This window comes from Corvus kubaryi, unplaced genomic scaffold, assembly GCF_017639235.1.
Source record: "Corvus kubaryi isolate FWS band 111438036 unplaced genomic scaffold, C.kubaryi_AGA036_p1.0 76, whole genome shotgun sequence".
NCBI lineage: Eukaryota > Metazoa > Chordata > Aves > Passeriformes > Corvidae > Corvus > Corvus kubaryi.
In genome coordinates, this window is record NW_024582063.1 from 1,327,529 (window position 1) to 1,351,771 (window position 24,243).

The following is a 24,243-nucleotide window of genomic DNA, read 5'->3' on the forward strand; positions in this document are numbered from 1 at the left end:
GAAGAAGTTTTTTAGTACTTAAATTGATATGGGAGTGTTTTTGCAGGTGTCTGTGCTGGTGACCTGATAATACTTAGCAGCACTTCAGAAATAGTTTATACTGAAATAGAAAGCATGAAATAGTTTGTCTTCAGATGTTTCATCTTTAGTCCTTTTAGTCTACTTGTCCTTTGAATTATCAGGTTCAACTCATTCAGTGTTCACCTGCCTGGGAAGAAATCAGTATTTTATAACTGATTTTTATTTTTTTTCTGTTGCTTCATTAGAAAATTCCTGTCCTGTGTTTACAGAAAATCTGTTTGCATGTATTTGTAAATTGCTTCACCTCCCAGGGAAATGCAGCCACATTTATGTGGGAACACAGGGATTGTGCAAAGATTGTACCCAGCAGAAGGGACAAGGACTTAGAGATAAAAAGCAGGATCTGACTCAGGTGGGGAGGGTTGAAAACCCTGGTGGATGTCATAACTGTTTGTCCTTGTGCAGGGAAGAACAACAACAAAGGGAATGTAACCTTGTTTGGATGTGTTTGTAGATAGAAGGAGCATTTGTCCAGGGCATTGGGCTCTTCACCATGGAGGAGCTGCGCTACTCTCCTGAAGGGAACTTGTACACTCGAGGGCCTGGCATGTACAAAATCCCGGCATTTGGAGACATCCCAACAGAATTCTATGTGTCTCTTCTCCGGGACTGCCCCAATAGCAAGGCAGTTTACTCATCCAAGGTACGCCTGTGACATCTGTTTGCCTCTTACTGTCCCATAACACTGCGAAGCTGAGTGGGATGAAGTAATGATTCTGTGTGTCTAAACAGTTCATCTCATTATGCTGTGGTTACTCTGATGGCAGGATGTTTTTCTGTTTCTTATCAGAAATGTGTGTACTATCCTTTCTAGTTAGGAAGAACTGAAATAACCTGCACATTGCTGCAGTGATTGTCCATTAGACAGAAATGAAGTGGCTTTGCTGTGTCAGAAAGCTTGTGTTTTCTTCCTGTTTCTTCTTTAATTGGACTGAGGGTTGTTTTAGCTCAGTCTTTCCTCACTGTTCCCACCTGGCACACTGGAAGCTCTTTTAGCTTCATGTTTCCTCACTGAGCACATCTGGTAGACTGAGGTTCCCATCTGGAAGGCAAAGCCTCACTCTTGCTTGTGCTCTGTCTAGGCTGTGGGAGAGCCACCTCTGTTCCTGTCTGCCTCAGTGTTTTATGCCATTAAAGATGCCATCTACTCAGCAAGGAAGGACTCTGGTCTGACGGAGGCATTCAGGCTGGACAGCCCTGCCACCCCAGAGAGGATCCGCAATGCTTGCGTGGACATCTTCACCAAAATGGTAACAGCCCCTGGTCTCACAGTCTGCTCCCTGGCCAGCCTGTCCCACGGGGAGTGTGCCTGGAAGTCACAGGGGCCCGGGGCTGGGATTAGGGCAGGATGGGGAGGCTGTGTCCCTGCTTCACTAGATGGGTTTTGTTTTGTGGGTGTTACCCTTCATTTAACCTGCCACCAGCTGAGAGCCAAATCCGCAGCCCAGTACTGCTAAGGCTCCCACTGCAGGAAGGGCTGCTGTGCAGTACCTTTGAAATTCAGTCCATTCCATTCTCCAAGTGTTGTCTGTGGAACAAAGGCACTGACTGCTTGTCCTGATGCTCCTGACTATCATCTCTCAAAGAATCATCACATATGGTGAGGGCCATGCTGTGATTTAGTGGTGTCCCTCAGAAAGGGAGGGAGAGAAAGGCAGTCCTTCAAATACTCCTTTCTTCTCAATGTTATGGCCACAGGAGTCTCCTTAGAGGCTGTGGACTTGTACTGAAGGAGTGCAGGAGTTATCCCTGTCATTGGCTCCTCATGGGCTCCTCCTCTATCATAGTGTTGTCACAGGGCTCTGTAAGAGTTGACCATCAGGCCTCTATCAGAAGTGCCACGAGACAAACATCTCTGTGTTTGGAAAAACTGGGATAGGAGCTCCTATCATCACATGTACAAAGTCCCCCACCTCAAAAGCAGCACGGTGGGACATGCTGAACCCTGGACAGGACCCTCATTTGTTGCTAATTCAATTATTTTTTTCTCTTTACAGTGCCCTTCTGCTGAGCCAGGGACCTTTAAGCCATGGTGTGTGCGTGTGTAAGAGGAAAGTTTGAGGAGCAAACTCTGCTGAAACTGAGCTTACACCAGAGGAACCACAAGGCAGCAGGACTATAATGGAGAAAAAAAATATCTGTGTTCATGTGGCTCACCCACTGGTTCATGGAGCTTTCACATTTAATTGTCCAATCATTGTTTTCTCTGCGAGAGGGAATTGCTGCCAGATTATAGCTGTGATGTAAATTCAAATGAAGTGGAAGGTGATGTTATCCAGGTGTAATTGAAAAATCTTATAGGTTTCCTATAAAATTGCTGCAAGGACGCTTCTTAACAGCCAATGTGAAATAGCAAGGTGGTTGTTTCTTCTTTTTCCATCTAAAGGGAAAAGATGTATCACCTTGTGATGCTATGCCAAAAAGGACTTAAATGTGTTGAGCCCAGACACAGAGCCCTCTAGCTAAGATGGGGAAGGTGTAAGAGGTGCTGAGGGCTGGACCCTGCCGTGTCCCCTCTGCACACAACGCCAGGTACATCCTAGAGGGAGATGAGCAGGACTTTTGATGTTGGCTAATGAAGATGGTCTTACCTGTGTAACAAAAGTGTTCCAGAGGAAAAGGCTAAAATGTGACCAATAACTGATTTACGCCAAGTTCAATGACTGTTGCTTTGTCCGCACCTGGGCTTTAACGAGATCTTAGTTCAAGAGCTACCTTGTCTTCTCTGATTAAAGATAAAAACTAAATATACCAAGAGGACTTCCAGCAAGATGCTGCTTTGTTTGACCCACTCTTTTCCCATCCCACACCTTCGCATCTTTCCCCATCCTTTAAATAAGAAAGGACATCAGAGACCTTGGAGTAACAGAGAAATTTGCTTATCGATTTTCCCAAGGCAATTTATACCAGCCTTGGCAAGGGGTACAAGGAGGTTGGACACAGCTGGGGATTAGCTGGCTCTGGGTGCCCTCTAGGATCAATCCCTTGCTGTCATGGCCTTGCCTTCTTTCCAAGAGAATTCTTAGTTTTGCTGAATGTAAGAGAATGGGTACATTTTGCCACAGGGACTGCTTGTCTAAAAAATGTGCTGACTGGTGTCACTTGGATTGAATATATTTTTCATGTTGGATTTAGTGCTGGGCATCCCTCCCGACAGGTTTTGTCACTGTTAGATTCAACACTGGAGCACCATGTTATCTCTAGATGGTGTCAGCCATGTACTGTGCCTGCTTATCATTTGCAAACTTTTATCTGTTTCTCTGGCCCACAGCTTTATTAAAATGTCCTTTTTCTCTTTGCACTCCCAGGGCCATCAAAAAATACGGTGCAAGAGGATGTAAGTCCTTATATAAAATTTTGCTCACATACAAACTTCTAAAAGTTGGCCTCCTGCTTCAGTGTGAAATTTTTTTAAGCACTCCAGGGTATACTGCTTGGAAAGGTGTAGGTTTATTTCTCAACTTAAATGTTATGGATCTACCATCTAGAAGAAGGGAATTTGTGTATGTGAGTTGCAGGAAGTATTTTGTGCCTGTTGAGCTTGCTATGTAATTGTTTTACTAATTGAAATACGATATTGGTGTTTCTTAAGCTCTGAGGTACTGGGCAAGAACACGTTTTTGTTTTCTCCTGAAAGTCGGTAATATGTAAAAAACCTCTCAGAGAAGAAAACGTGATAATTTATGTGAAAGAACAGCTATTGGAGCCTGTGTATCCACATTCATGGGTGACCAGGGAGGGATGCAAAACACAAAGTCTGTAAGGTAGATTGGTATCAGCTCTGTTTCTGTGAATTCCACCTCGTGAGATTGCTGGACATGCTCACTCAGATCAGGGTGAGAAATACAAAGGTAATGTGTGTTAATGCAGAGCATGGGGAAACACAGACAGAGTGGGATATCAAGGAGCTCCCAGTGTTGTTCCACGGGAAAGTGGCAACTGTTCACGATAGGCCTGCTGCCTGTGAGAGTCCTGGGACATGGTGGGATGTCACCAGCAGGATGAGTAGGTGCTCTTTCTCCCCCTGGTTCTGGAATTTTCATCATTTCATGATGGGTTTGTGAGTATCTCACACAGTCGCAGTGACTGCCTGGTCAGGTGAAATTTTTTTAAATTAGATGTATCAAGTCTCTGTTTTGCTATTTGCTTTGTGAGTTAATTGGAAGTGTATTTGCCAAGTTTTGTGTACATGCAGTGGTCAGAGCAGGCTGTTCAGAGCAGACCTGTAGGGCCAGTTTTGCTGCAGCACCAGTGAGCCACTCTCTTCCAGGCACCAGCCCTGGCCCTCACGCCCAGCCCAGCTTGGGGCCCTCTTGATTCCCTTGCTCAGCTGATGGAGGGAGGGAACACCTTCCTTTTGGGGTGCACTGGAATTGGATGTTAATTATATCAAACCCATGGGGAGGGCAATGGTATAAAACCAGGGTTGCAAAACACTGGTTTTGAGGGTGTAGGGAAAAGGGAAGCTTGGAGGCTAATAGGAATTTGCAGAAAGATCATTGTAATACCTGCCTATGCTGTGGGACTCTAAGGAAGACGAAGCTGAAGTTTCCGTGTCACCTCTCAATGTCTGAACATTTCATACATTGCTTTCCCGTGGAACTAAATGGCAGGCACCTTAGGAAAGGACTGGGACCTGCTGGGGAGGCTGGCTGGAAGACAAGATTGCTGACTTGAGGTGTGCTCTGCACTACAAAGCTGTGGGGGAGCAGCTCTCCTGCCCTGAGTGCACAGCACTGTCCCCTGTCAGGTGCTGTGTCCCATCTCCTCACACACATCTTGCTGTGTGGGGTCTCAGCTCTCCATCACTGGAGGGAAAGCTACTCATGAAGAGAAAAATGTTCCTTTTCTAGTACTTTCCAGTGAAATAGAGCATGGATGCAAAACTCTAATGACATATAATTGGAAATTTGCTGCTTTTCTACTTCCAGAAGTCTATCCTCAGAAGAGGAACTATGCCATCTTGCTAGACTGTAAAGTACTGCGCACAATAACGGCACTTAAATAGTAATTACTGCAGCTGGAGGGTTTGTGGGAGTGTGAAAGGAGCCCAGCTGATCCGATGTCTTAATGCCATTAGTTGCATGGCCTTCTGTGAGAGAGGGAGGCCAAGGTTCTGGTAATTGTTTTAGGTCAGTTCTAACTCAACAGTTTTCACCATCATTCTTTAATGAGCATTGTCAAAATGGAATCATGAATGTATGTGGAATTCTCTGTGAATGTCACAACATTGCAAAATAAAGCTGCTAAATACTCTGGAAACAAGTATGCTATGGTAAGAGTCTGTCAGGATTTGAAATCTAGACAAATTCAGCTCATCCTTGTGTTTGTTTGATGAAGATGGACCCTTCCCAGGGGCTGTGAGTCAGATCAGCTCAGTGACCAAAGCTGGGAGAGGGCGGGTGGTTGCTCTGGGCTGCCCAGCTGGATGAAGCAGCGAGCCAGCTGGAGAGACTGGGCCTCTGTCTGGCCACGCTGGCAGCCAAGTCCAAAAGAAAGCAGAGTCAGTCCTCACGCTTCTCTGCCAGCAGGAGCTTGTAGTAGCCACATCCTGTTTTCCATTGCAGCACAGTGGTGCATTCTGATGCTTCTAGCTGCCTCCACAGGGCCCAGCAGTTGCCGATACAAGGTGGAAGGCAGTCTGTCTGATGCTGTGGGTGGTACCTGGTCCACACTGACACTTCCTTGTCTCAGGGCTAGTGCACTGAGCTGAAAGCTGGCCTTGGCCCATTGGAGTCAGCCCTGGAAGGAGGGGAGGCAAACTCTAAACCTGTGAATGGAGCAAGCATCGGATCCCATTGCCAGGGCCCACTTGAGCCCAAACACGTGGGAGATGAGGCTGTAAAACAGGAACAATTCACACAGAACAGATAAGACCAAGCAATGGGCCAGGCCTGACCTTCCCTGAGCATGAAAAGACTGGGAACACTGCCAGTGGTTCCCCAGGAGGGTGTGCCACCCTGTGTCAGATCTCAGCCTCCAGGTGATATGCTCCTTTGGGAGTGCTCCTTGTACCTGTGTCAGGAGACTTGTCATGAAGAAGCCATTGCCAAACCTCTTGGACCAACATGGAGCCCAGAATAGGAAATGTCAGTGTGGGCACAGCACAGGTGATGCTACTGTGGTTTGCAGCAGGTCCACTCCACCCCACCCCAAACTGCTCAGTTTAACCCATCACAATTCAGTTCATGCAGTTTTCCAAGTTCCAGTGCCACAAGTTTCCCTAGTGCCTGCTCTGACCAGGATATGTTTAAACACAATATGTCTTCTTATGTTTAAATATGATTCAACCATCTTGATCCCCTGTCCCCGGCAGTGGTCTGTCTTGGCTCTCTGATGAGTCTTTTGGGCTGTGACATGGAAAACCTCACTGCAAGCAGCTGGGAAGCAAAAGCCTGTCAGTATCTTGAAGCACTTGCTTTTGGATTAGTGCTCCCTGAAGCAGTTCCTCCATGCAGGCTATTTCTCCCAGGTCTATGCGGTGATGGGGTGCTCTGACAGGAAACTGCTAGGAAACAGGAAAGCTGCAAGGTCCCCACGGTAGAAATGAGACAGCTGCTTCTTCTGCTGGGCAGACAGCTCGCTGAACAGCTGCTCTGACAACCACCTGTAGGTCTGCTGCACTTGGCTGTCAGTGAGCTCGGGGAGGAGGCTGCCTGCAGGCAGCCCAGCCCGCTGCAGCAGGTGGTCCAGTTCCTGCCTGAGGAAGCCAAACATCACCACGTAGTCATACTGGATGAGGCAGGGCTGGCACAGGCTGACCAGTGGTTTCCAAGCCATGCTGCCACTGTGCATTTCACTGTCTAGGACTTCCTGGATGAAGCTGCTGAAGGATGGGCTGCTGCCCATGCCTCGCAGGAATGTGGCGATCAGCCTGTGGAAAGGGTCCCTGATAAAGAGCACTTTGGTGTAAGACCCCAGCATGGCCTTTATCTCCATCTGCTTGAACTTGCTCAGCTGTGTCTCCTTAGCATGTAGCCGGCGGTAGGGGACTGGCGCTGGCAGCGTCACATTGGCCTCCTCTAGCTTCTGCAGAAGCTGCTGCCATTCCTCCACCCCTGTTGATGGCACTTGGCAGTACAGGAGGTCCAGCTTGGTGTTCACCCTCAGACTTGGGAGCAGGGAGGCTCTCTTGACCTGGCTGCTCAGCAGCGTGGTGACTTTGCCTGTTCGGCTGCAGAAAGTTCTCAGTCTCCTCTTCCTGATCTGCTGGACGTGAAGGAAGGTGTCCAGTGGCAAAGTGAAGCCCTTCTTTGCCTTGGGGGCCAAGTCATCTGGGAAACACCATTTGGAGATGGGGGTGAAGAAAGAACACAGTGCCCTAAGTAGGACCTTCAGCACAGGGTATCGTAGCAGGCTCTTCTCCAGTTATTCCAGTGTGGAAAGGATATAATGTGGACAAATATGGGTAGGAGAGGGGTAGACCACCCCTGTCTGGCAAAGAGTTTGGCTTTGCTGGGAAACGGGTTTCTGTCCCCATGAACACATGACATTATGGACACTCAGACCCCCTTTCCCCAAATCACCATGTCTGAGGACTGATCTCAACCATAGATTTATTCCACAGGCCCTGTTCTCCACTAAATCCTAATTTTTGCTTTTAACTCCTTGCTTGCAACTGAACATCTCAGAGGTGAGTTTACCAAAGAGTAAAAAATATTTTGAGACCAGGCAGTAATAAATTAAGTTTGTAGCTACAAATACACGCTATCCTGCAAACCCTTTTGCATCTGTTAATGGATTGATATCAGCTATCAAATACATCTGAAAGTAAAGGATTATTCTTGTTGGCTCAGGGTGACTTAGGGATCCAAATGACATCACTTCTTGCATCACCCCCATATGTAAATTTTTTCTCTTGTAGATAAAAAGGCAAAAGCAAATAAAAAGCAAAAAGCAAATAGAAGTGAGATGACAAAAAAGCAAATATCAAAGGCAAAAGCAAATGCAAAGACTCTATGAGAGTCTGACTAATTTCTCAAATTTCAGCTTTGCTTTTTTCTGTCTTCTTATTTTTGATGTGAAAAGGCCATAGTAGGTTTGAATGTGGAAGATTAATGCCTGCCTTGTTAGTTTATTTTCTTTAGCAGCAGCACATCTGCCTCATCTGCTCAGTGCAGACATTTGGCAGCCTTGGGGAGACAGTTTGATGATTTGTTCTGGGTCCACAGGAAGTTAAATATTTGGGGAGGTTCTTGTACAGGGCAGAGAAGCACAGTTAAAATTAGGCAAAGGACATCAGGAACACAGGAAGAAACACAGTGGTGCCTGAAGCTATCCTGAGCGGTTCTTTAACTCACTCAGCCCCAGAATGACAATGTCTGCAAAATCTAGTGACGACTTTGCCCTGGAACGATGGGAACTGGAGCGGAGGGATGCATTTTTAAGGCAAGAAATGCAATAATCGTCAACCCCCCTGCCCCTGCTCCCTCCCACCTTCCCAACAGCATTTCACTGTCCTAGCAAAGATTTGGGGATCACCTCCAGCAGCCTGACACCTGTTTTCCCCACCACACCTGAGATCAATGACCCCACTAAGGACATACAGCTGCAGGGCCCCACAGCAAGGGCTTTCTCCACCAACACTGTGCAAAGGGTGTTTTATGTCCTGTAGGCATTTGCCCACCAAGACCCTCTGGAAGAAGCTCCAGGTCACTTCCCCCGCGGCACAGAATCGCCGTGGTGGCCAGGCCTTACCTCCTTGGCTGTGGGCTGGGGTCTGAAGCAGCCTCCAGCTCAGGAAGGCGGTGATGGCCAGGGCAGCCAAGAGGCCGAGGCGGGGAAGGAAGCGCATTTCTGGGGTGTGCTGGGTGCCGAGTGCTGGTGAGCAACTTGGGACCCGAAGGAAGGGTGTTGGGGAACCTCCTGTGTTTACTTAAACACACCCAGCCAGAGCTGGGTTAAAGTACTGTTTGGGCAGCAGCTCGGCTGGGGGCAGGGAAATGGCCTGAGGCACAGTGGGTGCCTCCTGCCTGCGCTTACAGTGTGAGATTTTGAGGCAGAATCTGCCTTTTTATTCAGTGTCTGTGCCGTGTCGGGTGACAGTGCTCCCTATGAGGAACAAGTCCTGCGTCCCTGCTCCTCTGCAGGGTCCTGCAGAGCCACGTGGGGAAAGATGTCCCTGGTCCCCTGATACTCCCTGTTTTTGGCACTCAGTGAGGCTGAACAAGCAGGTGCTGGGCCATGGGTCCTGCCTCTGTGGTGCTGGGAGGTCTTTTAGGCTAGAAGCTGTGGCAGGGGAGGTGACACGGTGACAGGGCACAGCCAGTGTCATGTGGCAGGTCCACTGGAAGCACGGAACTGCGGCTTGGGTCCTTTTGCTCTTTAAAATCTGCAACTGCTGCAGAGGCACCAGGCAGCGCAGAGGCCCAAAAAAACGGGGTGTGCTCCCATGCAGGCAGGCAGATGTGCTGCTCCTCCCCTTCCCCAAGGAGCCACCCCGTGTGACGGAAACCCACCTCCCAGGAGTTCTTGAGGGCTGTGCCACGGGTGGATTTGCTGTTCTCTGGACAACCGTGGCTTTCCCAGCAGAGGGTGCTCTGTGCCCGAGGAAGCCCTGCCCACCGCTGGTGGAGGCGAGGGATGTGGGCGCTGTCAGCCCTTCCCCACTGCGGCTTAGGGGATGAACTTCGCAGCTGCTGTGGCCTCATTTGTGCCTTTTAAAGCCTTTCTACAGCGAGGAGGAGAGGTTTCCTCCAGGTCTTGTGGCTAGACCCCGCTGCATGTGTCCCTGCAACCTGCCCCCCAAACCTGGGAGAAGCCCGGTACAGCCAGGAGCTGAGGATATGCCGGGGCAGGAGTGAATGGCCGCACTTTGCTTCCCTTCCCAGCAGAAGACTCTCGTTTTCCTTTCAGCTGCAGTGCTGATCTTGCTCCTCCCAGCCCGACAGGTGTTAGGGTGACCAAACTGGTGCTCAGCAGTGCTTCTCCTCCCCAGCTCCCAGAGCTGCTCTTGGGCAGCCTCACCTGCGGCCTGGCCACACACCGGAGCTGCAGCCAAAGCCCGCCCAGCTGCCAGCAGAGCCAGCTCCAGTGCAAGGAGGTCCTTTTGATCAAGAGACTGCGGTGAGATTAACAAATAGAAGGGCAGAAGGAGTTCTGCAAGTGCTCTTGGTGTAGGAGGCAGCAGCAGCAGCATGTGCCTTCCTGCACTGAAATTCAGTTCAGCAGGGACTGTCCCAACCACAACCCCAGTGAGCCGAAGTGCAACTGCAGTGGGTAGGGAGAAATGCAGCTGATTTTTATTTACAGTCATAAAGTGAAAGCAAAGTGACATTCTCTGTCTGAAGGGCAGAAAGAAATAGCAGAAAGCCCCATTAGCTTTGCATTGCAAGGAAACAGAACTAACCAAGTTACATCAGGGTTTCATCTCTCTCTCTTCTAACTTGTATCTGCCATTTAAATGGTGATTTTTAAATTAATTTTTTTCTTGCCCCCTGGGATTTCCGTTTAATTTTTTTTGGTGCTGAGAAGTTTTCTCAAGTATCTGTAGACACTGAAACTCACTGCTGGGTTTCCCCTGTTTGCCTTCCATTCACCGCTTAGCAACAGCCAGCAAGGCTGAGACTGCAGTTCTTGGACTGAAAGGCTTCCTGCTATACACTTGTAAGGAGACAGCAGCCTTTTTGGGCACAGAGGCTGAGTCAGGCGTGGAAATACATTCACATCCTACTGCTTAATGCAGTTGCACAAGGGAATTAGTTGGGCAATTCATATGAAGCTTCCCGTAATTTAGGAAAACCCTCCCTACCATGAATATGAGAAAAAGCCCTTTTTTTTTTACACCAGCAGTAGGATTGCCTGAATAAGGATTTCCAGATTTTCACCCACCAATATCTTGAACAACATTGCCTTGGCCTCCCTTTTTCTCCTCACAGGACACAAACCCTTTGGAGATATTCTTATATGTTAATAAACATCCTCCTCTTCAGCCTTCCCACATTCCTCCCACTTCCAAATTTTGCAAAGTATTGTCTTGTGTGACCATGACCTGCAGGCACTGATGTGATGGTTCCCCCCCCTTGTTCCTCCTCGTGCCTGCCTTGTGGGAATGTGAACTTTGCAAAGTGATGGCAAACACTGCCTCATTTGGTGAGGGATGTTTTTACATTGTGAGGAAAGGAAAAGCGGAGAGGAAACTTTCTTATCCCTCTTCTTGTTTGGAAACTTGCATATGACATCTGTGTCTCACAAGCCAGTTTGGGCCCATCTCTCGCAGAAACATGGGAGCAGTTGGAGGAGGAGCAAGCTTCCCTGCTCCCAGAGCATCATTTAATGTGAAAAGTCTCTGGTCTTTGGGAAGGATGGTTCTGAGAGCAGGGCTGCCAGGCTGCTTGCTGGGGATGCATTGCACTGAGTGGGGAAGGATTCCTTGAAATCAACCCAAAAAGTCAAGGGTGTGAGTGGGTTTTTGTGGCCTCTTCTCCATCGCATCGCTGGATTCCCAGAGCTCCTCTCTGTGTGCCTGTGGAGAACCTTGGCTGCCCAGCTTGCTTTGAGGGTGGGGCACACACCCCATCACCCACCCACAAGGCTACCTTATTCTCAGGGACAAGGTTTAGCACTTTAGTGCATGAGCTGGAGCCTGTGTGTAAGCATCAGCTCCTTCAGTCTCATGATCATTTCCAAATTTGGCCAACTCAGCTGCTTTCTGGTGGGATTTGGGATTTTCTTCACTGTAGCTCCTGCCAGATGTGGGTGAGCCAATCTGCCCAGCACCCTGAGTCCATCTCCTTCTCCTCCAGCGCTTGCATTCAGCGCTGCCAGTGTTAGCAGTGGGTTAGGAAGGTGGACATTTGTCCTTGGGCATTGGACAGGGAGCGCCAGGCTGGCTTTGGGCAGGCAGGGAGAAGCCAGAGGCCACAGGGACCGCCCCACGCAGCAGTATCCTGGGACTGAGCAGCACTGGACCAGAAATAGTTATGCAATGCTGATAGGAAAGGAAAGAAAAGCAAGTTCCCATTGCACCCAAGGAGTGGAGCAGGTAGGACAATGTTTGGAGTGCTTGTACAACTCTGGTGCTTCCTGTTTTCCTGCGGGCAGGAGCTGTGATTGTCACTTCTTATTCAGCTCCTCATCCTGGGAGGAAGACAGTATTGGGCTGTCCGGGGGCAGCAGGATGTTTATGTGGCAGGCTGAGTCAAGGTGCTGCTTTTAATACGCCCCGGAGCAGAGTCATTGGGGGAAATGTACATGTTAGATTTGGTTTGTTGTTTTTTTTTTTTTAAAAAAGACTCATGAACATCCAAAGTGCTTTTGGAATTGCCATTGAGCTGTGTGGCCGAATGCCAGCGCTGAGTGTCATTGTTTTCTAAGGCTATTACACGAGGATTTTACAGGGTGAACTACTGGTAGTTTAGGGAGGATTTGTCTAATTAGTGATGCTATATTGAGAGGCTTTGCTTAATTACTCCATAAGCTGTTAAACTTTGCATTGTCTCAGCCAGGCCCACATCAACCAGAGCACATAACGGTGGTGAAGAGAGGACGAGGCAGCAGTGCAGCCTCTGCCATGTGCCCATCCAGAGGACCTCTCTCTCCCTGCTTTATTAAGGATAAGGGCATTTTCCTGGAAGGGGGAGCCAAAGGACTGAATGAGACTCAACTTTAAAAAAAATATGGGGATTACAGCCATTATCTCTCTGCAGTTGCAGATGGGAATCCCATGGAAAAATAGCACATGTCTGGATCCATGTGTGCAGGGGAAGGATGCTCATCATCATCAAGGTGGCCATCACCTCCATCCTATCATCTGCCATGGGACCAACAGCCATCCATCTCATTGCCTCTATCCCATCACCTGCCATGGGACCAGCAGCCATCACCTCCATCCCATCGCCTCCATCTCATCACTTGCCATGGGACCAGCAGCCATCCATCCCATCACCTCCATCCCATCACCTCCATCTCATCACTTGCCATGGGACCAGCAGCCATCCATCCCATCACCTCCATCTCATCACTTGCCATGGGACCAGCAGCCATCCATCCCATCACCTCCATCCCATCACCTCCATCTCATCACTTGCCATGGGACCAGCAGCCATCCATCCCATCACCTCCATCCCATCACCTGCCGTGGGACCAGCAGCCACCGCCTCCATCCCAGCATCTCCTCATGGAGCTTTGTGGTGCCACCTGAACAGCACAGGACCTTTTACCACCGAGTGTTTCTCCAAGCAGATCTCAGTCTTGCTTTGTGTCCCAAGCTCCTCCTGGCCTTCCTCTCTCTTTAGCGCCACATCAGAGAAACCCAAAGTGCTCCCAGACAAACCAGGCAAGGCCTCTGGATGTGTGGTAATTTGGAAAATCTAGTCCTTCAGCTTTTCTTTCTCATTTATTTCTTAATGTGAATTTTGTTTCATGCAGACACCTCTGCTCTTTGGACTGTTCTTCCCTTTGGGACCTGAGTAAGAGAGGGATCCTGAAAGAGTTCTCAGGAGCCGCTTCGCTACCACCCCCAACATGGGGACAAAGCCTCTGCTTGGCGCACAACTTCACAGAGATGGGAGAGTTTTACTTGGGTGGCCAGAGCAGCATTGCTTGGGACAGCACAGAGGAGATTGGGGTCTGAAACCTCTCAGAATTTCCTGAAAAAGAGCTGCTGGTAGTGAAAAACAGGATGGTGGGAAGAAAACCTCTGTTGTAAAACATCACTCACTGGAACCAGACTTTGATCTCCTGCTGCAGTCCCTGATGGGAAGGAGAGGTGTGGGTTGGGAGGAGATGGGCAAAGGAAGAGGAGATCTCATGGGATTTGGGCTTGTGTCTCCTGTGGGTCCTCTGTTCCTGAGCCTCCACTCTCTCACTGCAAAATGGCTTTGCCAGGCTTCACACCCTGTTCCTGCCCTCTTCTCTGGGGGAGAAGCACTTTTGCATTGCTACAGCAGCGTTTTCCCCTTTTTGTGTAAATTTTTGTGCTGCTGCCTGGTCACATGAGGAAAGCTCTCACATGTGTCTGTTGCTGGACATGGGGGGATGGATTCTCAGGCAGATTTTGAGCCAGGGACTGGCTTTTGCTGATGCTCCTGAAAGCTGAACTTGTCTGAGGGTGCATCCAGACATCTGCCCGCTGTTCCTGGCCTCTCCCAAGGGAGCTCTGCCCCGTGACACTGCAGGCTATCGCATTTTCTTAGTTGCTGGTTGTTTCCATTATTCATACAGCAGCTCTTTAAATATTCAGAGATCTCTTGACTGGTTTTTCAGCGACTTGTGGAGGAGGAGGTGGCAGCATGGCTTGCTGGGGCTACCTCCACACCTGATTTAGTAGGATGCTATTTCTGATGAACAATGTTTTCGGGAACTCTGGAGCCTACAGCCCTGACTCTGCACCAGAAGTGGCAGGGGGAAAAGAGTTTAAGGTCTGTTTGTTTTACTTTTTTGTCCAGACAATAAGCCGGCAAATACTCCCAGGTTGTTTATATTTGGATAAGGCTGCTCGTGTCCTGTGAAAGGAAAATGACACATCTACTACTTCTCCTGGGGAGAGATGGTGTGGGACAAATGGTCTCCTGGCATGGCTGCCAGAAGCCTCTTGATGCCACTTCTGGGATGTGTGGGATGGCCTTGGCACTGTGGCCCAGATGGGGAGGGCATGGCAGGGGCATTGCCTGGTTTTTCTCTGTTGGTGGCATTAGGCTGGGACCAGATGCACAGGAAGGGCAGAGCTTGGTCCCCAGTGCCAGCCCCATGTTGCTGCCTCCTTCTCTCCCACTGGGATGTGGAGCTGTGGACACTGGGAGGTAGCCTCATCAGACTTCCCATCCTGCAAGTTGTTTTTGGAGTCTGTGGGATGTGAACCACAAACTGAAATTCTGCTTTCCTGTGTTCTTCCCAGAAGCTCAGCCCTTCTGGCATGGCACGGCATGGGGGAAAGACAGGAGGCACTGGGGTTTGGCTGCAGGGCTTTGGGCTGCCTCTGCTCAGCTCCCACCGTCCCTAACCAGGGCATCAGGTGCCTAACCCCCCCAAGGACACCCAGCTGGTCGTGCCTGTGTGTCCCCATCTGTTCTGGCTCCCTCTCACCTCCCTGCAATGAATGGGATTTAGCAGCTGCAAACAGGACTGACAGCAACTCTGGGGCTGAGCCAGTGAGGATCAGTGTCCAGCCCCATCCTGGGACTGGCAGAGTGTCCTCCCTCAACACGAGCCTTTTCTGAGCACAAGTGAGCACTGGATTCATTTGGGCTACACCACACGCAGCGTCCCCCTTGTCCTGGGGCTGGGTCTCGTGGGTTTTGGAGCTTCCTGCCATTGTCCAGCTGCATGGAGCTGAGGGATACTCTGCCCTCATCTCCTCTATTCCAACCCTCTCCTGCAAACCAAATGCATACCCTGAGGTGTTTTCACGGGAGCTGGGCAGCCCATCATGGCAAGTCACAACATGCAGGTTCCAAAAACTACCCCAAAACAGTTTTCTTCTTTTCTAAAATTTATTTTTAAATCACTCGCTTTCAGAAAGCACCACCTGCCTGTCCCACAGGGAGCGGTCAGGCAATGGGAAGAATGGGAAGTGAACTCGAGGCACTATGGCCCTGCAGCAGGTCAGGGAAGAGGAATTTTCTTGGCTCACAGAGCCTTGGCAGCTCCTGGGGTGGCTCTGCTGGCTTCACCCTGGGGCAGGTGCTGTGAGAAAGCGCCAGGAACTCGCAGCTCCACTGTAGCCTGTACCTCCAGCTGGGTCCAACACCCCCTTTCTTGATGTCAAAATTGGTCAGAATTTTTCTTTTTTAAAATTTTCTCAGGGTTATTTTTACCTAAAGTGCTCAGCACTTTACCTAAAAGTGAAGAAAAGAGAAACTTCTCTTCCTATTGTTTTTTTCCCCCTAGAGTTTTTGAAAGAAGTAAGAGGGGAAGTGGCTTTCCTCCTTCATTCAAAGTTGGCAAATGCAGCCAAAAATGGCCTTCTCCTCCCATTATTTTACTTCTATTGGTAAATCTTGCCTGTCTGTAAATTGGGCATTTCTGCATCTATTTTCATTCTGTGGAAATAACCAGTCCCAAGCCTCTCCTCTCTGATGTTTGTCTCCCCATACATACTGAGGTTCATTTGATTTAAATATTTCCAAACAGGCTGGAGACGAGGGAAGCAGCGTCTTGTCACCTGCAGCACCACACTTCCACAGAGCAAAACCACGATGTTACGAATGAAAAGGCCTGAAAAACTACTTGAGAAGAAAAAATTTGCAAACAAGCAAATCACCATCATTTCACATATAGCCACAATGAAAGAAGCAGCAGATCTGGGAATTGAGGCAGTTTTGGTCTGAAAAAGCCCAAAGGATTTCATCTCCATGTCCTAATCCAGGGCTTAAAATGCAGCAGCTGTTAAAAGTCATGCTCTGGTGCTCCACCTGCCCTGAGTGCTGAATTCAAAAGCAGGCAATGAAACTCTGAGCTGACAGGCCAGGAAAGCCATGAAATGGAGGACCAGGGATCTCTGTGCCTGAAGGAAAGACCCAGGAGGGGTGAACAGCTCTTTCACCCCTGCATCTATGAGCCTTCATCTTACCCTACACCTATTTCCTCTGAATGCAGGGTGTGGGAACAAAATGTATTTGGGGAGCTCTTTGGAAACAGATTTCGGATGCACCATTGTTAACTTTTACCTAAGACCTTGCAGCAGGTTTTGCCTTTGGAAGCTTGTGACCCCATCTGGTTGTTGCACCCTGGGTGAGCATCCTCAGCTGATTCTCCTGGTGAAGATGAAGAAGGAGAAAAAGAAGAATGATGGAAAGGTGACTCCCTTGGGAAAAAAAAAACATCAGGAAGGCATCCACCACATGCTTCAGCCTCTGAGGGAGGGCAAGCCAGCAGGGAAGAGGTGGGAAGGTTCTGGAGAATCCATGCCAGGTAGATGTGACCTTTCGGGACGTGGCTTAGTGGTGGCCTTCGCAGTGGCAGATTAATTGTAGGACTCAATGTCATAGAGGTATTTTTCAACATAGATGATCCTATGGTTCTAAAACATTACTTTCGTCAGCTCCTGAGTGCTGGGATCAGTGTGGGAGTGGTGCCTCAGCCCATGGGGTTTAACTGGAGCAGAGCACTGAAATCCCCCTGAGACCTGGCTCTTGGGTACTCCTGAGGCTTTTTTTGGAATCTTGGCTGGTGGTTTGGTGTTGCTCCAGCACATTCCCACTCTCTTACTGCTTCTCCAGCAGCCCCTTTGCAGAAGACCATGGTGGTGTCCCCAGAGAGCTGCCAGTGCCAGCTGCCTCTATAAATACCCCTGGTATAAATTCAGAGAGCTCTGTCCCTGGCAGGTTCAGCCTGTAGGGTGCTGGGCTGGAAACTCAGGCTGTAGAGCACTGCCACAAGAGAAACAGCTGTTAATGCATTGTTAGAAGGCTTACATTTCCCTTTCCAACTGATTAGTAAAAGTGATGCAGTGGTGGCTCTCTGGTACTTCAACATTTCTATTCCCTTGGTCTTATATAAGTCAAATATTTCAACTTTTGTACCAGGACAAATAATTTTTAGAACGCCAGCTAAGCTCTGTATGCACGCCACAGTGCTGCAGGCTCCGTGGCAATGAGCCTGGGAGCTGGGCTAAGATGTCCATGTGTGGGTCACACCCGTGGTTGCACTTTCCCTGTTTTATGGAGGAGTCAGCATGAAGCTTCCCATGGTTGCAGAACACATCCTTCCATTCTGACAACTCGAGTTTCCCCAGAGAAGACAGCTCTTGCCCCCTGCCCTGGGCAATAGCAGCAGGGTATTTCTCAGGCTGACCTAAAGGGACATTTCTTTACTGGGCTGTCCTTGCCCAGACTGATTTTGTGAGTCATGGTGAGGTCAAGTCCCTGGGAACCAAGCTCACATGGTGAGGTCAAGTCCCTGAGAACAGCCCTGTTGGATCCAAACCCATGTGAGGAGGAGGAGGGAAGCCTCTCTAGCCTGCCCCTCTCTGACAGCTCCCTGCAATGTTAAAGGGTGTCTTGGGGATGGGCCACAGCCAGAGCTGCTTTCAGTCCTGGGAGCCACATTTTTGACATCCACAGCCCCACTGAGAGAATCAAGATTTATTCTTAAAAGGAAAAAAATATGCACTTTTCCTTTTTTCAAGAAAAACTCTCACTCCCTTTTGCTCGCTTGCCAAGAGGAGCGGCTTGCTGGGGGTTGAGGGAAACTTCTGCTCAGCACCAGGCGAATGCATGAATTCCTTTTCATGTTCCTCTTGGCACATCTCCTTTTAGCACTTGAGGACTTTTTCCCTGGTCACAGAGAAAAGCAGGCAAGGAGAAAATAAGAGCTGGTGGGCAGTAGAGCCCTTGCCAGTGCTCTTCCTTTCATAAATGATGCTAGTGACCCTGGTGGCTTTGGAGTAAGTTTTTGGTGTGTGAGTACCCCCCCAGGGTAGACACAGCTAAGAGTCATGCCTTTGCGTTACAGGAGACTGACAATTATTGGCATTTGGGCTCCAAACGGCCTCTCATGAAATTGTGACAGAGCACAGGCAGAGGTGGGGAGCAGCCCCTCGAGGCAGGTCCACACGTGCTGCTCCTCCCTGCATCTCCAGGGGCTGTTGGGGAGCGTGGGTGTGCTGGGGAATGTGGGAGCTGTGTCATGGGGGAGTGGGAAGGGTGGGAGGAATGACTGTTCTGTGCTGTTATTTATCTCCTGGTTGATGACCAGGCTCACAAAGCAGGATATGCCTCCCTGGAGCCTGGCAAACTGACAAAAATCTACCTGGGAAGGATGCAAACCCAAACCCCCCTACTAAAAATATGCAGGCAAATAGAGATTTTCCAAAACAGAGTTCCAGAATGCTAAACTTGGTGGTGATTCATCGAAGGAGGGGGGCACAGCTGCTTTTTTTTTTTTTCCCTGAAGGCGAGCAGGAACAATGTAAATCCCAAATGTTATCCACCCTATCCCCTCAGCTGGGCTGCTGTGCTTTGAAGAGCCCATCCATAACCCCATAGGCACCAGCTTCCCAAGAAGGCAGACCTGCCGCAAAAACAGGAATCCCTTATCGGGCAGCAGGAAATCCTATTTTTACATGAAGTTCAGAATAAAAATAAAAGGGAAATATATGCTCTGTGGGTGCAGGCTAAAATTAAACCTGGAGCTTCTCCCCTGATGGCTGGCTCCTGCCATTCCCTGGGTTGAGAATCTGACAGTGAACAAGAAGGATCCTGCTGTCCCTGGCTGCTCTCAGTGGGATCTGCTGTGCTGTGGGGCTTTTCTCCTCTCAGTGAGCTCTATGAGTGTGGCTTAAATAAAGTGCTGTGGCTTAAATAAAGTGCTGTGGCCAAGGCCTGTGCCCTGGGCAAGCAGAAAGAGGTTCCTTTTCCTCTTCTTCATGTGGCTCCTTAGCATATTTCTGAGTCAAATTCTTCAGTTTCTGACTGCCCTGTCAGCTTCACTGAACTATGTCCAGCCCAGACCTTTCTCTGACCAAAATTTCTGCATCCAGGTTTTACCACAAGATGTACTGATGCATCATGAGGGTCTGTCTTACCTGAGTTTCCAGCTTTGGGTCTGCTTCCCCACCAGGAATGAACTGGCACATCTGGTCTGGATTTGAGCATTGCCTCACAAAGTTCTCTGGGGTCTGTAGTAATGAAACAAGCCCTAAGCCACAATCCCCAAACCTCTTCCTTTCCTGCAGTCCAACACTGAAAAGCGACTGCCAGAAGAGCGCTGTGGCTGTGTGTTGTCATTGCCACTGTGATTTGTACAACAAATGCAGCCCTTTCGCAGCCACGCTTTTGTTCTTCGACATCTCAGGCCTTTGCCAGCTGAAGCCACGCTCAGGGCTTTCCTCTGGGCTGCACCAGCTTCACCAGCTCTGCAGGGCAGGATGGCACTGAGACAAATCCCATAGGGACAGTGAAGGTGGCCCTGATAGCACTTTGTCAGCATTTCTGTCAGGCAGCTCATTTCAGACTTTTCTCTTTTGGATCTTGGACCAAAAGGCTTTTTGCTTGACTTCCAAAGAGCAATTAAACTGGATCCAGAAAAGTCACAGGGTAAAACGAATGATGAGGTGCAGATCTCTTGGCTGACCACACTGACATTTTATATATGTGTATATATATGTGTGTGTGTATATATGTGTTCAACCTACCTCCTGTCTGCTTTTTTTTTCTGCAACAAAGCTTCACTCTGAGCCCTTGGCTGCAAAATATATTGTGAAAGGTCGTTTGCTTGGAGTAAATATTTGAGGGCATTTTCAGCCTCCATCAGGAGAGCAAATCCCAGTAAACATTGAGCAGAGCAGCCTAAGTTAGCCAGACCCCTGCAGATGCTTAGCAGGGCCTTGGCTTCTCAGGTGCACAGGAGTTTGAGAGCAGAATTTCCTTCACCTGAGCTGGTCTCCTCCTACTTAGTGAAATTGCAGGAAGGTTTGAAAGGGTGGATAGAGAATGGTGGTGTTGGGTTATTACTGAGAGCCAGGTTGTATGGAGGGAACAGCCCCTGGAGAACAGGTAGGGAAATTGGGGAAGGAGAGGGAAGGTGAATGAAGAGAAAGCATTTGGTGATGGTTTTGGATACTTGTGAGTATCTAGGGCTAGAGGGAGCTGCCTGGGTTGTCTCAGCTGTGGTGTCATTTTTAGAAGATGGCTTTTGGTTTTGAGAGAAGGTAGAATTGCAGCATTCACCACTGCTCCTGTTTGTGGCTGGCCTGGGAAGTTGCATGTCTTGAAATTTAATGTTCCAGCATTGTTTCATTTCTTTCTCATGCACTAAGTGGATATATGTGGAGAGCTCCTCTCAGCTTTGCTAGCTAATGTGGGCAAGCAGTTAAATTGTTCTGGGCAGCCCTGTGTGTGAATGACTGCATGTGGCTTGCAGCAGTGGAAAGTGAATGTCTGAAAGCCCTCCAGAAATGCAGGTCTGTGATCTCTGTTCTGTTGTGTAAGTGCTTCTCACTTCTGCCGTTTACTGTAAGATGAAGTGATGAAATTTGGCTTAAAGGAGAAGTGATGTGAAATGGTGCCCAGTCTGATTTGGAAAAAATCGCTGGCTGCTCTTGCTCCATAGGGTGCAGTGTAGTTTGAACTTCATCATGTAAAATTATCTTGCTTATTCTTGAAAGGTTTTGTGCTGTAAAACATCACCTTGCTGTTTTGCCCCTTTGCAATCACTGTAAAAACTGTCCAGGCCGCTCCTGTTCTGGAGAAGCTGGGGGGCTCTGGCCTGGCCCTTGTCTTTCCTGGGGATAGGGACTACGTGCTAGAGGACAAATAGAGCATTTAGTTATTTTTATTTCATTTTCTGGACTAAATTTGCTGGTTGTTTCTCTTTCAATGTGAAGTGATTTTTGGGGATTAAATGTTAAAATCCTGTGTGGTACTGTGGTGCTCCAGGGGGATATCGTGTATCTGTATCTGATGTTGGATCAAGCCTGTGCAATGATTTTTCTCTTATCTCTGAAAAAGAGAGGCATGTGGAGCCAGTGAAAACAGAGGTACACATGAATGCCTTTGGGTTGGGATTGAGAGGGGTATGTGAGTGAATCCTCTGCCAAAACCCCTTGTGTAAGAGGCTTCCTGAGTAAGGACAGCACCTACAGGGAAAGGGTGAAAGAGAGGTATTCCTTTATTTGATACAGTCTGTTTGGCCCAGATATTGAACTTATGGTGTGACCCCAGAAACTGGGAACAGTAGGTCCAGGAGGTGCCCTGAGGTGAGGAAAGGAGTGGGCTTCCCTTGGAGGCCATTGGGACCCCTGGGCTGCTGCAAACACAGGCTGCTACCAACACAATGTGTCAGGAGAGCTCGCTGGGGACTTTGGGGTTTCAGACACAAACCTGTGTCCGAGGTCCCCCACATGACACAGGGTAGGTCAGCCATAAGCAGAACGAGCTGCCCACCTGGTTACTCTCCTCAGGCACGCAGAGGTGACAGGGGTCATGCCACCACAGCAAGAGGAGTAAACACAGAGCTCATGTCCCTGGAGATTTCAGGGTTTTTTTGCCTTTGCTAGAAACTGTGAGTGTTGCCAGAGTGCAAAATGCAGAACTTGAGAGGTGAGAGCGCAGGGCAAGACTAAATGTGGGCTCAAAGGCCGCTCCATCATCCTGAGCCGCCGAAAGACTCCATGTGCTTCTCTCACCTGCTGTCTCAGCTGGTGCACTTGAGTTTCTTGAACCTGGTCCCCATTTCACATTCAGCAAAAGAGAACAAATTTTGCAACACAACATGTTTAGGGGAGCAGGGGGGGAAAAAATCTGTCAGTCCTTCCTTTCTGAGATGTTTTGAGAGTCAAATTTTTATCAGAGGGAAAAAAACCCAACCCAAGACTCAAAACAGGAAACTCTTATCAGCTTGCCAGGAAGCTCTATTGCTTTGTGGAAGTGTTACCCTACGGTCATTGCTACTTTCAGTAGCTGTTTGTGAGTAATTTATGGCTTTAAGATGGGCGTCAATCTTCCATGCAAGCAGGGGAGAGGCCCTAAAGCTGGAAGGAGTAGTGGTAGGAATAGAGGGTGGAGGGGAAATACCAAGGAACAGGATTTGTATTATCTCACTACATATATTTACAACGATAAGATTTTCATTGTCTTCTATGGTAAATTATGATCCTGTTTTTGTTCTGTATTTGGATCAGGAAAAAGAAAACATGTGTCTTCAAAAAATGCACAGACTTAGTGTTCAGTGACTGTTATTCAGCAGAAGTAATCGAGGGACTTAGGATAATACGTAACTTCTCGGCAGGGGAATTTCTAAATTATTGCCTTATGGAGCTCTGTGTGCTTGAATTCTAAATGTGTGCAGGTGTCTTTGTGTAAATCATATATAAATTTATCTAAAAGCTATTAAAACCTGTCAGAGGGGGTTATCTGGTTTTCTTTTGTGTCCAAGTTTTGGTGTGCCCATCTGCAACATAGAGCACTTGTTATGCCCAGAAGTAATTACTTTAAAAACAGTGTTCCTGCAAAGTGTCTTTGGATTTAAGAATAAAGAAAACAGTGTTATGCAATGTAGTAAGATGTATCTGAAAACTCTGTGTGTATGCATTGTAAGGGGAGAGATCAGGAGCTTGTATCCCAAACCCTCCAGGTAGTTGTGTTGAACAGTTCTGGCTCCTGGCCCAGTGATTCTTTTTATTTTGCCTTTTTGTACTGTGGTGTGTCTGTTCTAGTGCATTGTGGATTGCTGTCACTCCTGTAGTCACCCAACATGATGGGGAATCTTTCCACCAGAGGCTTTTTGTGTCCCCCAAGCTGTATGGGACAGGCATGATGTGGAGAAGGAAGTGCAATGCTGCTGCCAGGTTATCGTGTTTGTCATGTTGACTGCTGACTAAAATGCTTGTTTATCTCTTAGTTTGTGCTGGCAAATCTCTTTTGCTTAAAAATAAGCATTAAACTTTTGTCTGGAAAGCTGGGCTTCTGGGCCATGAAGAGAAAAGATAATTTCTGAGTGTGTAACCCATGACCAGATTCTTAAAGGCATTTTGGCAGTGGGGCTGTGCGGAGGAGCTGGGATATGTCCTGGGTAAGCTCACTGTGCACCACCAGTGATGCAGAGCTCATTTCCATGGGCTCTGGCCTTGCATTTAGAAATACATCATGGTGTGACCAGGCTTTGGGAGTATGGGGACTGATGCTTTTTTGGGGGAGCAATGCATTTCTTGGCATGTCTTGGGCTTTCTTGTGGCTGGAGGAGTCCCTGTGAAATCAGCATCAGGGAGGTGAATCATCTCCGTCTTTCCATCTCATCACAGACAGTGAATGCACTTTGAAACCTGGCTGTGCCTATTGGGTTTTGGGCTGACATCCCTCTCTTAAACACATCTTTTAAACACACAGATTCACCCTTTTTATTTTCACCCTCCAGTTTTTAAATGATGGTGTTAAACCCAGAGCACTCTGTGTCCCGCACTTCTGGGAAATGAGGTTGTTCCATGACAGCTTGAAGTCTTTGGCCAAGCACTGTTGGTTCGCAGAGCTACAGCATACTGACTGCAGTGGTGTGTGAACCCACTTTTCTCCTTTAATATGCACTTACCTTTCTAATAGGGCATTGGAAAACATTTCTCTGAAACCCAGTAATCAGTGGCCTTTCTTACTCGTTGGACTCTGTTCAGTGTTTGCACTAGCACTTCATTAGGAAGTAAATAGCTATTTTCTGGGGCTGTAAAAAATTATTCTTCCTCTCCTTGTACCTTATCTCCTCTTCCTGGACAAAAGTCAAGAGCCTCTTTTC

The 24,243-nt window shown here is 48.4% G+C and overlaps 2 protein-coding genes across 2 annotated transcripts in view; one reads left to right on the top strand and one right to left on the bottom strand.

The window, feature by feature from the left end:
* Positions 1 to 2,832, top strand: part of XDH (xanthine dehydrogenase) — a 48,441-nt gene extending 45,609 nt beyond the window's left edge. Inside the window, exons 35-37 of the mRNA XM_042051602.1 lie at positions 536 to 724; positions 1,164 to 1,331; positions 2,079 to 2,832. Coding sequence (XP_041907536.1) covers positions 536 to 724; positions 1,164 to 1,331; positions 2,079 to 2,129 — 408 coding nt within the window. The 3' untranslated portion in view covers positions 2,130 to 2,832. The remainder of the gene's footprint in view (positions 1 to 535; positions 725 to 1,163; positions 1,332 to 2,078) is intronic.
* Positions 2,833 to 5,203: 2,371 nt separating this feature from the next.
* Positions 5,204 to 8,936, bottom strand: LOC121675820 (carbohydrate sulfotransferase 9-like). Its single transcript, XM_042051604.1, has 2 exons — positions 8,779 to 8,936; positions 5,204 to 7,355 (listed from the first exon to the last, which is right to left on the bottom strand). Exons 1-2 carry the CDS (start codon positions 8,873 to 8,875, stop codon positions 6,556 to 6,558), a joined length of 897 nt encoding a protein of 298 aa, XP_041907538.1. The 5' UTR covers positions 8,876 to 8,936; the 3' UTR covers positions 5,204 to 6,555.
* Positions 8,937 to 24,243: the final 15,307 nt, after the last annotated feature.